Source organism: Oreochromis aureus, linkage group 15 (assembly GCF_013358895.1).
Source record: "Oreochromis aureus strain Israel breed Guangdong linkage group 15, ZZ_aureus, whole genome shotgun sequence".
NCBI classification, from domain to species: domain Eukaryota; kingdom Metazoa; phylum Chordata; class Actinopteri; order Cichliformes; family Cichlidae; genus Oreochromis; species Oreochromis aureus.
Window position 1 is genome coordinate 14,555,093 of NC_052956.1, and position 19,820 is coordinate 14,574,912.

The 19,820-nt window shown below is 40.0% G+C and overlaps 2 protein-coding genes and 1 long non-coding RNA gene across 5 annotated transcripts; 2 read left to right on the forward strand and 1 right to left on the reverse strand.

Annotated features, from left to right (window-relative positions):
• The first annotated feature begins 249 nt into the window (after positions 1–249).
• On the forward strand, positions 250–8,107 carry rnf8 (ring finger protein 8, E3 ubiquitin protein ligase). Of its 3 annotated transcripts, none has more exons than XM_031730183.2 (10): positions 251–485; positions 706–834; positions 3,464–3,918; positions 4,025–4,232; positions 5,006–5,068; positions 5,182–5,271; positions 5,362–5,469; positions 5,591–5,795; positions 5,917–5,952; positions 7,676–8,107. In XM_031730183.2, the coding sequence occupies exons 1-10, from the start codon at positions 360–362 to the stop codon at positions 7,894–7,896; spliced, it is 1,641 nt and encodes a 546-aa protein (XP_031586043.2). In that variant the 5' UTR covers positions 251–359; the 3' UTR covers positions 7,897–8,107. The 3 variants fall into 3 exon arrangements, with proteins under 3 accessions (XP_039454448.1, XP_031586043.2, XP_031586044.2); XM_031730184.2 differs by having other exon boundaries at positions 5,591–5,802; positions 7,676–7,781; XM_039598514.1 differs by lacking the exon at positions 5,917–5,952 and having other exon boundaries at positions 250–485.
• A 543-nt stretch (positions 8,108–8,650) lies between these two features.
• LOC120433048 lies at positions 8,651–12,317 on the reverse strand. Its single transcript, XR_005608275.1, has 3 exons — positions 12,228–12,317; positions 11,646–11,837; positions 8,651–8,957 (listed from the first exon to the last, which is right to left on the reverse strand). It is a non-coding gene; the product is annotated as an uncharacterized LOC120433048 (long non-coding RNA).
• tcte1 (t-complex-associated-testis-expressed 1) lies at positions 12,300–19,807 on the forward strand. Its single transcript, XM_031730185.2, has 5 exons — positions 12,300–12,341; positions 13,785–13,915; positions 14,005–14,573; positions 15,755–16,204; positions 18,848–19,807. The coding sequence occupies exons 2-5, from the start codon at positions 13,819–13,821 to the stop codon at positions 19,025–19,027; spliced, it is 1,296 nt and encodes a 431-aa protein (XP_031586045.2). The 5' UTR covers positions 12,300–12,341; positions 13,785–13,818; the 3' UTR covers positions 19,028–19,807.
• The last annotated feature ends 13 nt before the right edge of the window (positions 19,808–19,820 follow it).

A 19,820-nucleotide genomic window follows, 5' to 3' on the forward strand; every position in this document is an offset into this window, starting at 1 on the left:
TTGTGTGAACTGAAGAAGTTACTTGAATGAGTGACGAAACGTTTGCCGCACATAAAACTCTACGTCTTGTTTTGTCCCTACTGTAATATGTTCATGGACACCGTAATATTTCTACTTTGAGTCTGCAAAAGCTGAATAAATTTTGAATTAATAAAAAACACTAAATGATTTTAGAGGGATCCAAGTGATTCATGGGCTGTCCAAAGATAAGCGTTGAAGCACATCTGTGGCCTTTATTTTGAAAGAAAATGAAATGTCTTCCGGTTTCTCCCAGTATGTCGGGATGTGGCGGAGGAGCTGAAACAGCGCAGTTAGTGGTGTCCTTTCGGACGACTTGGCCGCTGACAGAATGAGATAAGATGGATAAAGAGACGGCGGCGGATTGCTGTGCGGCTGAAGACGATGAATGTCCGGACTCGGAGGTTTTTTGTCTGATGAGAGTCGGGAGAAATTCAGACTGGCTTCGCTTGTTCGAAAACACAGAGGTGCAGCTTGCTAATGTTAGCTAACGTGCTATATTTATACTAACATGAAGCTTGCTCAGGTTCACGGCAGATTCCAGTTTACATGTAGGGGGGACATTACCCTCAATTTATGGTTAATAATTTAGAATTGTTTTAAGCTGAAGAGTGTCCCTGTCCGTTTTTATAGAACTGGAGAGATGCAGAGTGGAGCTAACTAACGTGTTTATTTTTGGCTGTGCAGATCACCATTGGACGTGGTGTGGATGTAACTTACCAACTACTGTCTCCAACCTGTCCCCTGATGATCTCCAGACTGCACTGCACTTTCAAACAAAGTGAAGACGGCCACTGGACAGTGACAGACAAGAAGGTGACAACGAGCTTTATTGTGAAATATATTTTAAAGGCTGTGCTAGAGGTCTTTGGTACAAGTCCTGTGCAGGGATGGGCTGCACTTTCTCTAAGGGAGGCATGCTGACGTGGATAAAGTAAATAGAGCCACACGAAATTAAAACATGATGCGCATATTACTAAATTATGCCAAATCCCATTAGTTTGGGAAGATCTAGAAGATAAGAATGGGTCCATGTTTTAAAACCCACCAGTATTATGTTGGCATTTGGTGAAGTTTTGAGTCAGTCTGGTTTACTGTGACATAAACCCATAAATACACTTGAGCATCAGCATTGTCAACTTTTTTATGTATTTATGTGTTCATCACAAATAAAGGATGTCAGGGAATGTCATTTTTTCCCATTTGTGTTGTAGGAAGTTTATGTTATTCTGTATATCATTTCATGGTATATATTTGTCACGCACATCTTTATATAATGGCAACAAAATAAGTTTTGCAAACTGTGCAACAGATACCACAAATTATACATAGACAAGTAGCAAAAGTTTCAAACCCTTATAACTCTAGCAACATAAGATGAAAGGTGGACAGCAATACCATACTAATCATATACTGTTTTATGTTCTGAGGTACACTAAAATGCAGAAGGCCAAAGGTTCAGGACTTTCAACAGCAACATTGAATCACATTAGATGTTAGGCAATGAAAATGTGAAATAGATTAAGTTAAAGTGCCAATATTTTACCATTTCTATTTAATGAACATTTCCCCAAAGATTGTTAAAACAGTGTGCATCCTTATGCAAAATTTCCATGCTATGGCATTTTACTTGTAGTCTAAATTGCTTCATCTGCAGTTTTGCCTTTCTTTCCTTACTCACCGAATGAAATCTAGTCTGTTTTGGCCCTTAACAAGTGTGTTAAAGTCCGGTTCAGTGTCAGCACTGAGGTGGGATATGATTAACTTTCTTAATGAGAATGTCTGTTTACATACAAAGTTAGATTCAAAGAGGACCAACATCTTCTGTGCATGCCTCCTTATGTGTTGAAAGTTCTCCTTTTTGAGAGAAGAATTCAAATCCAGTGGTGATACTGACTTGAAGTTCTCTGCAGTAGGGAATCAAAAGTGCAACAAGCATCAGTAATGTGTTCATTTTTAGCACTGACTTATGCAACACATCCTGGTGTACAATACAATGGAAAAATACCAGTTCCAGTTATGGGTTCATTTCAGTGTCTTTATCTGGATCTGCTTAAAAAGTCCAAAATTTATCTCTGTCAGGTTTGGACAGCTCTCGGTTGTAACACCTGTTGGTTTGTTCCATTTCAGCCTCAGCCTATCCGAGTGGGCAGCTCATGAATAAATCACTCCTTGTCATACTTGCTTTCATTTTGGTAATCTCATGTACAAAAATTAGTAATTGCTGTGCTTACTATTTCACACCAGCTACAGACTGAAATGTCTATTACATACCTCCCTCATCACATTGAGTTTATTATGGGTCGCATTAATGGGGCTTATCGGTAACAGCTTTAATCTGGGTTTGAAAGAAGTTTGACGGAAGCTGAAGCCGGATTGTTGCCTCCAGCCGTGTCTTTTCCTTTGCGTCTATTACGTTCCTGCAGCATCAAACCACTACAGGATCTACAGGATCTACCCATGAGCCTCTCAGAGGAGAGCTGAAAACATTAACTCATGTGGCACAAGACAGACTGGATCAATCAGGCTCTAACACAGAATGATACTGTGTACCTCTGTTTACACAGCATCTCAGTTTTATATTTTTAGCAGCAGCTAAGCAGCTATCAGAATATAACTGGTACTGCAAGTTGTAGAAATCTTCATTGTATTAATCTAGGACATGCTGTAAAAATCACATGCCTACTATGGCTCTGTGCCCATCCCTTTTGTATGTTTCTCTGAATGAAGCTGTGGTGGGGAACGTTAACGTGGACGTGACCTACAGTCTGAACGGCAGAATGACGTCATTGTAAAATGTTGCATGTTTGAAAAGCGTTTCAGTGTCCTGGACACGAAAAAGTGGAATCACCCGCTGAGACGGCTCCTGAAATTGTTTCGGTGTGAGGAAATATCCTTAAACAGTTTACTCTCCACCATGTGTAAATGTCTTGGAGACAGGATGTTTAAGTAGTGTAGGCTTGTTGTGTGAACATCCTGTACAAGACACATGGACTACAAACGATCCACAGTACCTTCGTGACATCTTTTGACCACCTCTGTCATGCCCACAAAAGGAAAATGACTCCTGTCTCCCAGCTGGGATACGGCTCTGGGTCACACCAGATGCTACAAAGTCCAAGAAATTTAGTGGGTCACTTAATATTTGCATGTGCTGCCTTTCAGCCGTGTGATGAGTTTGTATTTTAAAGGCCCGTCCAGGGCAAATTAGTTGAGGCGATAAATGCTGCTGGTTTTGTTATCTACCTTGTGCACAAAAATTATAATTTTATAACTAGTCAATATTCCTGACCCTTATCCATAAATGCCTTTTTACAGTCTTGTTATTTCCAGCAACTGGCAATATGTCTGAGCTTAAGTTTGGGCATTTAAAATCTCAAGTTAATTCAGTTTTAAGTATGTTTCTGTACCAGTGTATTGTATTGGTTCTGTTTTTTTTCCTCAGAGTCTCAATGGTGTGTGGGTGAATGGAACTCGTCTGCCTTCCGATGAATCCCATCAGCTCAGGCTTGGAGACTCCATACAGCTCGGAGTTCCTGTAATTGGAAACAAAGCAGAGTTTGACTATGTCCTCGTCCAGGAGCCCCTCAGAGACATTAAATGCTTCCTGGCAAAGAAACTGGTAGAACGAGTAACTTCAAAATCTGCCCACATATCTAAGAAGCCCAAGAGGAAATTGACCATGGAAGAAGTGGAGCCATCTACTTCGAAGCCCAAACTCTACCGCTGCTCTTCTGCAGACAAGTCCTTGGCAGTGCCCTGCCCTTTATTTCCGCTAAAAGGTCAGCAGCGACTCAGTCACACAAAGCCAGAGGGAACCAGACCTGGCAGAGATGACCGTCAAGCAGAACGACCTTCAGATGGCTCCAGCGCTACCCATGACTTGGACAACTTGCAAATGTAAGCCAGAGTAACAGCAAGATAAGAAATAAATGTACCCAGTAATAAAAGAGTGAGTTAAAAATACTACTCTGAAGTTTTGTCTTCCTGTTTTTATTGTCTGCAGGTACAGTCAGAACATTCTGCTCTTAAGGGAGCAGGTGGATGACACCCAGAGGCATGTCGCCTCCCTGGAGGGGGAGCCCCGACAGGCTGACCCGCTCAGAGAGGAGCAGGTCAGGGAGCTGCGAGGTCAGCTAGATACACTCAGAGCTAAAATGCACAGGATGGAGACATTAGAGAAGTCTTTTAGTGAGACTAAAAGGCTGCTAGAGGTGAGTTGTTTTTTTGTTTTTGTTGTTGTTGTTTTCTTATAGTGTCTTTTATGTACAGGATTTCCTTCATTAGCACCCATTTTAAAAATAGCCTCTGTTTGTTGTCTTGTTGTTACTTTCTTTTTAAAAGCTCCTACAAGTGACAGTTCATGCTTTATTGGCACTGGTTTGTAAGCTGATATTTTAAATCACGTCTGTCATTAAATTTTAGTTATTTGACAGCCAGCAGGCCTCTGGTGTGATTGTCTCTGACCAAACAGTCAGAAACAGACTCATAAGGGTGGCCTGAGGGGCTGACGTCCTCCACTGGGGGCTGTGCTCACTGCCCTGTGGTGCCCGATTGGAATTAGCTATAGAATACCAGAATTGGCAGGTCTCTCCTTTTCACGGATGAGAACAGTTCACCCTAAGCACGAATGATAGACACTGGGAAATGTTGTGCTGCCTGTAACATTGTTTATTAAAACTGCTTTGGTGTTGTGTTCATGATGATCTGTAGAGGCACATCCATCAAGGAACACACAGGCATCTACTCTCACATAGAGGGTAAATACAGCCTCTGTGTGAAAGTAGATGCACAGATATTGGGATGATATGCTGGTACGCTTTCAGCATGTTTCATGGTGATCAGCAGTTCTATAACAGATGGACAAAAACTGAAAGATTAAGCGATGTAGGCCCAATACTTTTGCACCTATAGTCCAAAGAATACAATTTTTGCATAAATAATTGCAAGACTCAAAATATTCTCTTTCACCTTTTTATGCTTGTAGGAGCAGAAAACGCAGCAACAAGAGGAGCTTTTAAAAAAGCAGCTTGAAGAGGCCCTGCAAGAAGTATGTAGCATCAAACTAATTTCTGTGCAGTAGCTGTTAGAATTTAGAGTGCTTACATTTTGGTAAAGCAGAATATGTTTTAATATGTGAATTTGTTTTCCACAAACCCTTAGCAAAAGAAAGTGATAGGTGAACTTGCGCTCTCTCGACAAGGCTTTGAAGAGATTCTCTTGGCCAAAAACAAGGAGTTGGAGGTGACAAAGGTATATTTAGTTAATGTATTTATTTTTTCTCCCTTATATATTTCCACCTGCTTTTGCTTTCGGGGCTTCACTCCATTTCATCTGTTACAGGAGGAAAAGGAAAAGGCAAGAGCCCAAAAAGAGGAAGTAGTTACACAAGTGACCGAAGTGCTGGAGAACGAGCTTCAGTGCATCATCTGCTCAGAGCTCTTCATTGAGGTAGAGCTGATTACAGTTTAAAAGCAATTATTATGAAACTTATTATACGTTGTTTTGTCTTAGAGCTGATTTGTATACTAGACGCCTCTAAATGTCATCAACCTTGGTTGATTCCCTGCAGGCCGTCATTCTGAACTGCGCTCATAGCTTCTGCTGTTACTGCATCAATCAGTGGCGCAAAAAGAAAGATGAGTGCCCCATCTGCCGGCAGGCCATCCAGTCTCAGACCCGCTGTCTGGCACTAGACAACTGCATCGACCGTATGGTGGAAAACCTGAGCCTGGACATGAAGGCGAGGCGGCAGACCCTCATCTCTGAGAGGAAAGGTGAGAGGTGCGTTAACAGTGGTGTCCTACATCAAATAAGTCAGAGATGCATGCGTGGCATTATGACGTCTGCTTTCACTTACAAACACAAACCACTCAGAGTAAGTTTTCCTTGTTTCAGATAAGCGAGCTGTTGACCATGAAGTCATCAGATCAGGTCAGTGGAAAGCAGTGAAATGTTTCCTTGATGCTGTTGATTCCAGTAACAGAATCGGTCGGCTCATTCAACAGGGAGAAGTTCAGTAGTGTGTCATCTGTGGGTGTTTGTGAATTTATAAGCTGAGGTCACTTTTTTAGGTCATAGTGGAAAATTTTGTTTGTTCAGTCCTATGAAAAACTAAGTGCACCCCATGATTCAGTAGCTTATAGCTTATAGTCATTTAGCAGCAATAACTTGAAGTAACCATTTTCTGTAAGACTTTCAGTCTCTTACATTGTGGAGGAATTTTGGCCCACTCTTGTTTACAATGTTGTTTAAGTTTATTGAGGTTTGTGGGTTATTTGTTTATCCAAAACTCTCTTAAGGTCCCACCGCAACATTTCAGGTGTTTAGGTTTGGACTTTGGGCCATTGCAACTTAATTGTTCTTTTTCACATGCAGTTTGTTGTAGTTTGCTGCTGTGCTTGTGATCATTGCTTGTTGCATGACTCAGTTTCAGCCAAGCATTAGCTGTCAAAAAAATGGCTTCACATTTCACTCTCGACTACCTTGGTACACGGAGGATTCATGGTCGACTCAAAGACTGCAGGGTGCCCAGGTCCCGTGGCTGTAAAACAAGCACAAATCATCACCCTATAGCACCAGGTTTGACAGATGGTATGAGGCGTTTGTGCTGATAGGCTGTTTTCGGTTTTCCCCACGCATAGCACTGTGTGCCCAAAAGACTTAACTTTGTTTTATCTGTCCAAAGAACATTGTCCCAGATTTCTTCTGGTTTGTTCACATGCAACTTTGCAAACCTAAACTATGCTGCCATGTCCTTTTCAGAGAGAAGAGGCTTTCTCCTGGCAACCCTTCTAAACAAGTCATACGTGTTCAGTCCTTTTGTAATTGTGCCGTCATGAACTTTAACAGTTGAAATGCAAACTGAGACCTGTACAGTCTGAAATGCTTGAGACCAGTAAACTGCCCAAACCTTTGCTTTCTATAGAGGTGCTCACACTTGCAGATGATCAATTAATCAAATAGATTTGAATAGCAGCACTTTCCTATAGAAGCAGTAAGGTTTTATTTGGTTTTTCTTAAAAGAAAACCATTCTTTTTTCACAACTGTTAATGCAGAGGTAAAATTAAACACAGTAAACTGTAATATTAATTTTTGATTTACATCTTACTTATTAACAATAATGTGCAGCAACTTATTCATCATATCAAATGACCAGAGAGCCTTGACAAGTCTGGGTGAGTTCACTGACTGTGTTTTCTCCTTTACGAGTATCCTGGACCCTCAGATGGTGTGGTGGCACCATTTGTATTTTTTAAGTAGTCGATGGCTTTCTAAACAATTATAAAACATGCCTGTCTTAGTTTTACAAGGTGGCGGCAGCACAGGGGGGTTGTGATGAGGAAAGGTGGATTTTTCAAACACAAGATGGCAGCACAATGACGCATTTTCTCTGTATTAAAATTGCAGAAAAAATTAGGCTTTCCTAGAGGAAGAGCTAAGCATTGTGTATAGTTGAGTTAGTCTAGTATAGCGGTGGTGGAAAATGAGCATCATCTGGTCCTGATGTTGGTGGTTTTAGTCTTTATCAGGTTTGTTTCCAATTTGAAAGACAGAGCAACACTGATCTCATCTTGTTAAAGTCTGATAAAGAGCTTGAGAGTGCCTCTTGAAATGTTTGCAAAAAGCAACTTTTTGCCTTTTTGTGTTTCACAGCAGCTGAATCTGCAGAGGTGATGGTGATCCCCGATGATGACAGCAGCAGCGACAGCAACAGCAGCAGCGACAGCAACAGCGACAGCAATAGCAGCATGGTGTCCATAGATAGCAGCCTCAGCTCCGTGTTGTCTGTGGACACGGACAGTAGCATCCATTTGGAGTCCAGCTCTCCGTACAGCGGATACTCTGATGACAGTTCTGATGAAGATGAGGATTAGCCCCTTTTTCTCCTCTGGGCTGTAATATGGAATTAGACTTTTCTGCTGTTGAGTTTCGCCTTTCCGTGGAATGTTCCCGGGACATTTAGGATAGAGGATGCAAAGTTTGGTCCAGGGAGGTTTATGTTTAGTTGTTTTTGTTTTTTTTTGTAAAATAATCATTTGTGTTGTCTTTATTTTCAACTAAATGAATAAAGTTTATTCATATGCATTTCAAGTCCAATTTCTGATTCCTTATATTTCAAGTAAACCTGGGAATTCAAACTTTTGTCAGTGCCACAGAAATCCTACTAGAATGTTTTCAGGGATTCAGTACTAGCCATGCTTCATACTTTAACTATAGTGATTTGTCTTTTTATATGGTCCCACCAGCACTAAGGGTAATCCTCTAATTTTTCCTGAAGTATTTTGATTTGTCCATTATTGACCAAACACTTGCAAATTTAGAGCTCAACCAACAGCTGCAGGTGTACTGCGTGTGTTTAGTGATAAATGTTTTACCTCTTTAACATTCACTGGCCCAGGTAACTAAAAATTCTGCTGTGTTTTGAAAGTCGACACCTTGGTGTTGAGTTACATTTGCAAACAGCCTCACAGTTCAAACAATGTGTTTAAACTGTGATTAAACAACAAATGTTTAAAGCTGGTACCACAGCAACATCAGTCCCTTAAGACCAAACAGCTATTTTGTTATCATAAGGGGGCAGATACAGGCAGAAAAAGGGGATCTAGTGGCTCTTTTATGCTTTGGAAAAGGGATGTTTAATTAGATTAGAATAGAATAGAATAGAAATATCCTTTATTGTCCCTCATTGGGGAAATTCAGGTGGCCCAGCAGCAAAGTGATAGGCAGATGGAGCATTCAGATTCAAAAAAAACTATTCACAACATAATGACAAAAAAATACTGTGGAGTTATTAAGTTATTAAAAAAAATTCAATTATTAAAAACAGAAAAAGAAAAAACTGCAATTAGGAGGCCAACATCACAGCAAGAAGATCCTGGGTCCAAAGCCATCTTGTATGGTCTCCCTGTGCCTGCCTGGGTTCTGCTTCCTCCCCCTGTCCAAAGAAATGCATGTTATGTTAATTGGCTGACTGTGAATGATTGTCTGTCTCTCTATGTTAGCCTTAGGATTGGCTGACAACCTATCAGGACCCTGCCTTTCAAGTGGGATAGGCTCCAGCCCCCTGTGACCCTGAATTGGATAAGCGGAAGAGAATGGGTATATACAGATGGCTATAAATCTCCTATGATGAAATATTTCTATGCTGATGGGCTGCAGCACAGTTTATAATGTGGTAATGCTGTAGTAGTAGCACTTCCCAGAGCTACTCTCATTTATTATAGACTGCCATGGTTTCTGGCTGTGAGTCAGGGATTAGAAGCCAGGAGAAGATGAACCCCAGTAAACTGAATCTTATATAGAAGTGTTGAGATCAAACATAGATCTCCTTCGTCAGCTTTGTTGGTTCAGTTTGTTTTTCCATTAATAGAAAAAGAGGTAAAAGCACATTAATGCTGGTTAACTAGCATAAATCCATTAAGCCTTTTCTTCTTCAGATGGAAACCATCCTCCTGGATTTAATAAGTTAACAAAACTAACAAGTCTCGGTGTGTTAGAAAAAACAAAGGCAAACATGTTTTTAAAACAACATACTGTCATTTGTTTTCTGTGGCTCCCTGCCTTCAATTCATGCCCTGAGTCACCTGGGAGTCGCCCTGCCTTGCAGACAGGCTGTGGAGCTGAGAGGCTTGCAGAAAACCCTGGCAGCACTCCACAGTTTACCTCAGCTCTCACTGCTTCAGCCTCATATAAACAAACAACTGAATGACTTCAAGTCTTAACATAGTGTGGGAATTTTCAGTAGCTTCGCATGATTCATAGTTGCTGAGATTATGTTTCTTTTTTTAAAATTAGGATGTTTACTTGGGCTGTTGAAGTGCACAGGGCGATATTTAAAGGGCACCACTTCCAAAAAGGCTCTATTGTCATCATGCCCCTTGACTATTAGAGCTGTCATCTGAAAAAGATCATGAGATCATGAGTTACTTCACAATGTTACACTTCTAAATCTACCAGCGGTGGGCGTCAGATTTAAAAATAGATTTCCATCTTGGAAAGAAGCACTTCATTTTGGTAAATCCTTCTATCTTTTAGTAATTAGACACACGCTCTGTTGCCTGGCAACTAATGCAACAGCTCCTTGGGATCTGAAAGAAAATGAAAGAGAGATGGCACCGGCTGCTCCGGTGCTAATGCACACAGTCCTCAGACTGCAGACAGGCAGCTTTGATCCTGTGTTAACTCCATGGCCTGGCTTTGGTTGAGGTCTTAATTGCACTATAATCACTGCATCTATCTAATGCTCCTGAACTAAATCACTTATTATCCCTGAGAAACAGCAATTATTCAGGAAGATGTATAAGCAAATATCCTGCCGCGCTGGACTATTTGTTAGGGGGAATAGGCTGATTCCGATGTAAATATTCACACATTCTTAAATTATTGTTATTATATCTTAAAAATACAATACTTGCATTGCCCAATGCTTGGATGGTCAATGCACTACCAGAAAGTAGAACTAAAAGTACCCAGGCATGTTATTCTTTCTTTTCCTTCTTCTGATTCGATACCTCTGGCAAACAGTAGGGTTGAATAGCTGGTGGGTGGGGCTTCTATGCTCATAGCCAGAACTGTGTCCATAAGATAAACATTAGGGATGCCACTCTTCACTGTCATCACAGAGCTAAGAGTTAAAAATAATAATAAAAAAACATACTTACAAAAGCCTAACTTGCTCATACACTCTTTACTGTTAATTTTGTCCTTGTTTATCACGATTTTAATAAATTATTGGAAATGTTTTTTGTTTTTCTCATTTCTCTTGTTTGCTTCATGCCAAAACATCAGAGATGCCACTCTGATCAGTAAACATGTGCACCTCTTATGTGGTGCAGTAACAACCCCTCCCTTCGAACACTGTGATTCACTCCACAGAGAGGACTGGGACAGCAGCCTACAGAGTGAGTTTGCCTTCTGTGCTGTGGATGCCTGATGTCATGCCAGTCCATTAAAGCCGGAGTACAAGGGACGCGTGTGTCTGTCAGACCGCGTTACACGAGGACGACAGTGATGGACTGCCTCGGGGCTACAGTTGGAGCCTCTCGTTCCTCCATCCGAGCCGCCATCCGACTACTGGAAGCAACCTCACGATGCCAGTAACAGCTATCTAACTGTTACTCAGTCACGCTCTCTCTGCCCAAGCATATGGGGAGCAGAGTCAGGATTGCAGGATCATGTACCTGCTTTCATCCATGCTTGAATGTTACACAGCTGATGAAAGCTGATGAAGTCCACAACTGATTAATTCAAGGAACAAATTTATCCTGCATCTACTTGGTATTTGATTCGGGCACTTTAAAGCAAAGATTCACACAAATGTATGAAATTAAGTGTTACATCTTTCCAATGCATCAATGCAGCGAGGCTACACACTCTCGTTCCTTCTTTACAATGCTACAATGCTTTTCAGACTATGAAAAAATGCTCTAAGTGTAATTTGTGGGTTATGTGATAACAGTGGTGTCAAGTTCAAACATCTCATTCTCTCAGTGCAATTAGCTCCTACAGCTGACTCTAAAGTTTCTGACTCCATCTCTATCCATGTAAAATAACTTGGCTTTAAATGATGTTTTGCTTAATAACAACCATGAGTTTCTTAAGGTGGTATTTACAGATTTCTCACCTCCTACACAGTAGCCGTGCACCTGTTTTGTGTTGCTTGTGAGACAGATGGATCCACTCCAGTGTGCTCTTTTCCAAAAGGCCCATGGTCCAGACCCAAGGTCCATCTGGCAGTTTGGTGGCATCTGAATGTGTTTCACAGCATGATCACTGCTTCCTCAGATGCAAACCTAAACACAAAGCACTCGTTTCTCTGTGAAAATAAAGCTGTAGTTGTATAAATACTGGATGTTATTTAAACATGCGATCTGTTCCAGGTAGCTTTGATTCCCAAATTAAGCAACTTATGATTGTATTCTTCTTCTCTTTCTACAGCTCATTGTTATTATTATTAATATTAGTAGTGGTAGTGGTAGTAGTAATACTATAGCTTGTCATTTTCTGTGTTGTGTATTTAAGAAAAACTGTTTCATTCATTGAAGCTCGGAAATTTGTTTACCCGAACATACACTGGTGACTCACAAAAATGAAAATGATTTCCATGTGAAATGAAATGTGTACTTCCATGTGTCTTCCTAAATTTTGTATTTATTTTTTGTCCCCTAAACACAGCAGTAAACAGTATAAACATGTTTATACGTACATCGAGGTATCGGTCAACATTCAGAGTAAAAACTCAAATTTCCCAGAGACGTTAAAGTAAACTCACTGCGTTCCGTTCCCATGGGAACAGATGAACCCTCAACCAGTACTGCAGGTATGTTAGCATGTATACGACAAGGATTAGGCTGTGTATATCTAACTGAATGACATAAAATAAATATTAAATAGCTGAAGAAGTTTTTATTCGATAGCTATAACAATGGTGGGACTACATGCTCTTAAGCTAACTATGTAAGATACCTTATTGGCCAGAAGCTAGCAACTTCTGCCCAACTTCAAAAGCGACTCAATAGCCCAATAGTTGAGCTAGTTAGACTCATCACATAACCACAGTTGAAAATATAATATCTGTCTATGAAGGAAACTTTAAATGTGTGATTTATTTATTGACTTATTCATTTTTATTATTCATTATTCATTTATTTATTTATTTATTTAGTCCACTTCTGGCACTTATTTTGTAAAATTATTGTAATAACTTTATTCGAACATTGTTAGGAAATAAAAACTGCACGTAATCGCAAAATGTAATCAAAGTAAGGTTCTAAAACGCTGTTTTTTAGTTGAATTTAAACTAAGCTGATGCAGTTTATAAATTATTATTTCATTTATTAAGGGGAAAAAGCTATTTGAACCTACCTGCCCTGCCTGCCACCCCGTTTGTTAAATTATTATTTTAACCACATTTTCAGAAAGCTGAGTTCAATTTTCTATCCACACCCAGGACTGATCACTGCAGTGATCAGTGTAGTAGACTAAAAGACCACAAAAAGTAACACACCATGCCATGATTGAAAAAAGCAGTTGAGAAACCAAGTCATTGAGATCTATCAGTCAATGACAAAGCAATTTCTAAGGCTTTGGGACTCCAACAAACCACGGTGAGAGCCATTATCCACAAATAGACAAAACTCGGAATGGCGATGAACCTTCCCAGGAGTTGCCGGCATAGCAAAGTTACTCCAAGAGGACAGTGATGACTCATTCTGGGCAAAATGGCACCCATGGGAGAGTTCCAAGGAGAAAACCCCCGCTAACCAAAAACGACACAAAGGCTTGTCTCACGTTTGCCAAAAAATACCTTGATGATCCCCAAGACTTTTGGGACAATATCCATCTAAAATTATGGCCCAAATTTATCCGCACTGATGTGAAAGACTCATTGCCAGTCACTGCAAATGCTTCGTTACAGCTCTTGCTTCCAAGGGTTGCATAACCAGGTATTAGATTTAAGGGACAAATACTTTTTCACATCGCCAGGCTATTTGTAAGGTGATAGGCCAGATAGATTTAAATAGCTTTTTCTCTTAATAAATGAAGTGATCATTTAAAAACTGCATTTTGTATTTACTCGGGCTATCTTTGTCTAATGTTAAACTTAGTTTGACGTTCCGAAATATGTAAATGTGACAAATATGCAAAAAAGTTAGAAATAAGGAAGGGGGCAAATACAGCACTGTACTTTCCCCATACATTTCACTTAAGGATTTTTTAAGTGTCATAACTCTATATTATAATGCCTCTCTTTATCCTCCAGGGCTAATCTTAACCAAAGTGAAGATTGCAGTAAGATGAGGAGGATCATTGCTGAAGATCTAGACTGGTCACTGGCTACAGTGTCTAGTTTGTCAAACCTCTGTCTCCAGTGCATAGTGAGCAACTTTGAAGGTGGTTTTTAGTATTGTTATTATCCAAAAGTTTACAATCTCACATGTAATAAAGCTGGAACTTAATTGCAAAATGTATACCTGTTGCAGAAAAGCCAATATATGAAGAGCTTACATCCAGTGAGAAGGACTTCATTCAGAACAGAGTGTCCCTTTCCCTGCCTCTGCATTTTGCAGCCAATGTTTTCCCAGATGGCGTTTATTGGAAGCGACGCTGTGAGCAGAAGTGGAAAGTTTGTGATGTCTCTAATTACGGCGAAAGCTGGAAACGAATGTTTTTTGAAAGGCAGCTGGAGAACATCATTGAACTTTTCATTCCTGGCATAACAGAGCCAAAGACAGTTCTAGACATGGTCACGCTTTGTAAAGACCACATCAAGAAGCTAAACATCGCTCAGCTTCTGCCACCTGTCAAGGAGCCGCAGACGGAGGATGAGGAGCAAGCAACAGAGCTGACACTTGAAAATGAGGATGATAAATCTGGTATGGACCACTTTGACTTTAGGATCTTGCTTGACAAGCTTACAAACCTGGAAGAGCTGCACTTGGTGTACAAAGTCAAATCATGTGGTATGAACTTTGAATGGAGCATGTTTGAGATGACCAACCGAGACTGTGAGTCCCTCGCCAAGGCACTTAAGTCCTGTAAGACATTAAAGGTAAGTATTGCATTAAATTACATAGTACTCATTCCAGATATCCTATCTGAAAAAAGCTCCCGCCCGACTTCGTGCAGAAATATATCCCCATTCTATGTACGTTTTTTCCATTTACACAAGCCCTCAAATAACAGGAGTGGGATTGGGTTGAAATTTGGTACCTTATTTTTTTCCAGCATTTTGATCCTGCTGGATAGCTGCAGGATATTTTTGGAACAAAGAAGCTGAAAAAGCTGCAGCAAAAAATCGGTTTTAAAACCCAGGTCACTCAGGAGTCAAAATCTACTCGTTGCTCAATCCAGTTGTTTTTCTGTGACCAACTTTGAGCATCAAAATCAAAGAATATGTCAAAAGTTCTGCAGAAAAAACTGCAAAAATGTATTTTGTGTAATATTGTAATATTTTAATACTTGCAATCTATCCATTAATTTTTATCTGGGTTCTGGCTGGGGGGGGCAGAAGTCTTAGCAGAGACGCCCGGAGCTCATCTGGGCGGACACCAAGGCATTCTTAAGCAGGCCAAGAGATGTAATCTCTCATGTGAGTAATGGGTCTGCCCTGGCACCTTCTTCTACTAGTGCACACTCAAATCCCTCACCTGCATTCATTAGGTATCCTAATCAGATGCCAGAAGCCCCTGACCTGGGCTTTCAATGTGGAAGAGTAGCAGCTCTACTTAGAGTCCCTCCTGAATGACCAAGCTCTATCTATTTCATATTCCAATACTGATGCTCAAAGTTGATTATAGAAGACGTTTTGCTGAACAAAAACAAAAAAGCTGATAAAAAATTTGATCTTATTACAGTTTTTAACTGTTTTTATGTATGGATGGATGTATGGATAGTCCGTTTTTAAGTGTCTATCCGAACATCTATCCATCTGTTTTTCTTCTACTTATCCAACAGAAATACAATGGTATGATGGTACATCCCCCCAAAAAATAAATTTTAATCCGATCTAAAAAGTGCCACATTTCCAGCATTCACTTTGTGCTTTGAGAGCCTGTAGCACTAAAAATGAAGGCAAGCATATTCTGAGGGTGTCTGCGGAGGCACTGATTAATTTTTCAATGTTTACCCATAAAACATTACTTAGCTGATTGTGTGGTGCTGATGCATAAGCATGTTATTTTTTGTGTGTTGCTTGGAAAGACCCATCACAGGTTCTTACTGTTTCCTCAGCTCTTTCGGCTCCATCTTAGCCACCTTGAGGATAAAAAGTGTCGTTTGTTGGTGAAGTACCTTTTAGACCACCCCTCCCTGCGCACTCTAGATTTTTCTCACAACGTGATTGGAGACAGCGGAGCCAGAGCCATCAGCAAATTGCTCACAAAGAGCAAGCTGGAGATCCTGAACCTGTATGACAACAATATTGGCGGCCCTGGGGCCAAGGCTATAGCTCATGCCTTGTCCAAGAACACGATTCTTGTGTCCCTCAACCTATGTCTGAACCGTCTGAGTGATGAGGGTGGTCAGGCTATTTGTAAGGCCTTGTTGAACAACAAAACCCTACTTCACCTGCAACTGGGAGCCAATGGGGTGACTTGGCTTACTGCGCTTTCCCTGTCTAGTGTGTTAGCACAGAATAACACCCTGAAGAGCATCAATCTCTCCTGCAACACGCTGGGTGAGGTAAGTGAGCCATAAGTCTACTTTTCGCAGCTCCTGTAAGAAGAGAAGGAAAAATGCTAAAATTAGAAACATGCTTTCTCAGAATGATGCTGAAAAAGTAGTCTATTGTAATTCCTTATTATGTGGCTGTTTTATTATTGAAAGAAAACTGATTGCATTTCTCTAGACTGCAGAATGCATTTTATCCAAAAAGTATAAATTCTGCACCCTAACCATCCTATGAAATTTGCGTTGACAAAGATGAGATCTCCATTAAAACCCTACAACCCTATATTCAAGAAAGTACTAACAGGAATAGAAAGATCGTGTTTCTGTCTTGTTAGTTAATTAAATCCAGAAGTGAATTTAAAATCCTTGTCCGCACATACAAAGTACATACAAAGTTCTGAATGACCATGCCCCTTCATATCTTGAAGACATTTTGGTTTGATTATTATCCCAACAGAGCCCTTTATGCTCAGAGTTCCTATAATTGGAGACTAAGCCTTGAGCTACACTATAGTGCCAAACGTATTCGCTCATCTGCCTTCTCACGTATATGAACTTAAGTGACGTCCCATTCATAATCCATAGGGTTTAATATGATGTTGGCCCACCCTTTGGTGCTATAACAGCTTCAACTCTTCTGGGAAGGCTTTCCACAAGATTTAATAGTGTGTTTATGGGAATTTTTGACCATTCTACCAGAAGCACATTTGTGAGGTCAGACACTGATGTTGGACAAGAAGGTCTAGCTAGCAGTCTCCAGTCTATTTCATCCCAAAGCTATCAGATTTAGGTCAGGACTCTGTACAGGCCACTCAAATTCTGCCACACTAAACTCGCTCATCCAGACCTTTATGAACCTTGCTTTGTACACTGGTGCACAGTCATGTTGGAACAGGAAGGGGCCATCTCCAAACTTTTCCTACAAAGTTGGAAGCATAAAATTGTCCAAAATGTCTTGGTATTAAGAGTTCCTTTCAGTGGAACTATGAGGCCAAAGCCAGACTCATCCATCAGATTGCCAGATGGAGAAACGTGATTCATCACTCCAGAGAACATGTCTCCATTGCTCTAGAGTCCAGTGGCGGCGTGCTTTACACCACTGCATTCAACGCTTTGCATTACACTTGGAATTCACTGAGCTCCTGAGAGTGACTCGGTCTTTCACAAATGTTTGTAGAAACAGTCTGCATGCCCTGGTACTTGATTTTATACACCATTGAAGTGATTGAAACACCTAAATTAAATAATTTTGATGAGTGAGTGGATACTTTTGGCAATATAGTGTATCAGGCGGCAGACACACTCTTTAATTTTAAGGTTAGACTTCGAAACTTTCCTTTTTTAAAAAGCTTATAGTTAGTGAAAAGTAAGTTGTTTTATGGTCACGATTCATTTAGTAACCGGAGAATTTCTAACAGCAGCCACCTGATGGCAGTCACATGCATGTCCATGTTTCTCTTTTGATTTAACTACGCTCCTAGTGTTGTATTTTGCATCTGGAAGCAAGCGCCACCAAGGAAGTGAATCCTCTATGCCATTTAGGAGGTTATTGCCATCGTGGGCTTGTAAAGACCACATCAGGAAGCTCGATAAGGCCATCTTTTCATGCAATTTCATGTGTAAAATAATAAGTCAGTTAACTGATTATTCATTTATTAGAACTTTACTCAGCAACAATTAAGGATAGCGTTGAAAACATCCATCTGTCCGAGCTACTAAAGTGTATGCGTTTTTTTATTCTGTGATATTATTTCTTCTTTAATTACTTTTGACTGCTGTTTAGACCAAAGAAGCTATTTTAATTTGGTCAACATGGCTCATAAATAGTATATCAATAAGTTAATAAAACTGATAATTGATTTTTAAAAAAGAAAGAAAAGAATTTGTAGTTGCAAAGATTTTATTATTATTATTATTATTATTATTATTATTGATGATAATAATAATAATAATAATAATAATAATAATGATAATAATAATAATAATAATGGTAATAGATAGATAGGTTTGCTGTTATCCCGAAAGCCACGCAGATTAAAAAATGTCAAAAATTAGCTGACAGAGAGGAAGAGTGGAACAAAAAGTCTGTTATTTTAAGTTATGGTTTCACTGTAACCACTTATTACTTCTTCCAGTTAAATTTGTCAGCTTTGGAATGCTGGTTTATTTTGAAAAACTCTCAAAGCATGCTCACGCCTGTGCAGACACAGTACAGTGAAGTCAACAGAGCAGCTGTAAAGTACTAGGATTTTCAATTATTCATAGATATGTGTGGGAAAACATGAAATAATGGAAAACTGAGTAAGTGTTGTTTCCCCAAGAGAGGTAGATCTGAATTCCCCCTTCTCATGCTCTCTCTTCTTCGGATTTTAACTGCATATTGTATCTCTGACTGGAATACACTGCGGAGGATCAAAAATCACCCACATAGCAGAAATGCAACATGCAGTACCGTCAATATTTCTGACCTTGGTTTCAGAAATAGAAATGTCTGTTTTACACAAAACAGCAAAAGACTGGTGGCACCAGCAAAGGGAAGCTTATAAAGTGTGCCGTATTTCAAACTGCAAGGTTAGCAGTGAGATGTTTTTTCAAGGTTATTGAGGCCATCAGCAGAGCTTTTAGGTGTGTGTGTGTGTGTTTGCATTTGTGCAGGTTGGAGGGAACGCTTTGGAGGAGGCGATGTCTCACAACACCAGTGTGACAGAATGTAATATCCACTTGACAGACATCGAAGAGCGGAAGGTTTCCGTCATTAACCAAATGGTTTGGAACAACCAGTTTAGAAAACAAGAAACAAGCCCAAGAGAGAAGAATACTGAGAATGCCAACTGATGGTTTTTATAGTATAAACCCATCTTTATCAGCCGTCTGTCTTTGCTAAACGTATTCATCTAAAACCACAATAAACGAAAATATGCAGCAAAATTCAACCAAATTTGGTCTTAAACACAACAGATGTGAGCCCTACACTAATTCTAACGTGAGAAAAATGTAGGATATGACGTGACATTAAGATCTTTAAACTATCTCAAATGAGTTGTCTGATATCTACTTATTTCATAATGATTGAAGCCGATGATTGGTTCCTGGCAGACCAGGTCATGTATCAATCACGGGTATCCTGCGCTGTCATTAGTTGTTGTTTCAAACAGTCTCCTGAAAGTTAAGCAAAGTTTATATTGGGATCTACCCACTTTGCGTAGCCAGCAGGGGGAGGATTGAAATTTAGAATTTAATTGCATTTCTGTGTGCTCTGTGGACACATCACAACTCAACACCTGAAAACACAATCAATGGACATTTACTCCAGTTCGAGTAACATTTCCGGAAATCTTCCAGCTGAGACTTTTTAGACAATGAGTAAGTGTGAATAAATATGTCCTGTTTTGATTCATATGAAGCAATAGGAACCAGTGAGCTTGGGACTGAGGGGATGGACCAACACACTGCTGCTTCTGTTCTATTTACTACACTTGTTGACAGTATTAAAAGTTTCCTTTGGCTCACAAACATGCAACACTGGTCAAACAGTTGACCTCAGATCAGTGACCATAGTCTTTCTGGCATGTCTGTTGTGTATTTTTAAACAAATAGACCATATTTTTTAGTGAGCATTTCAGTTTAT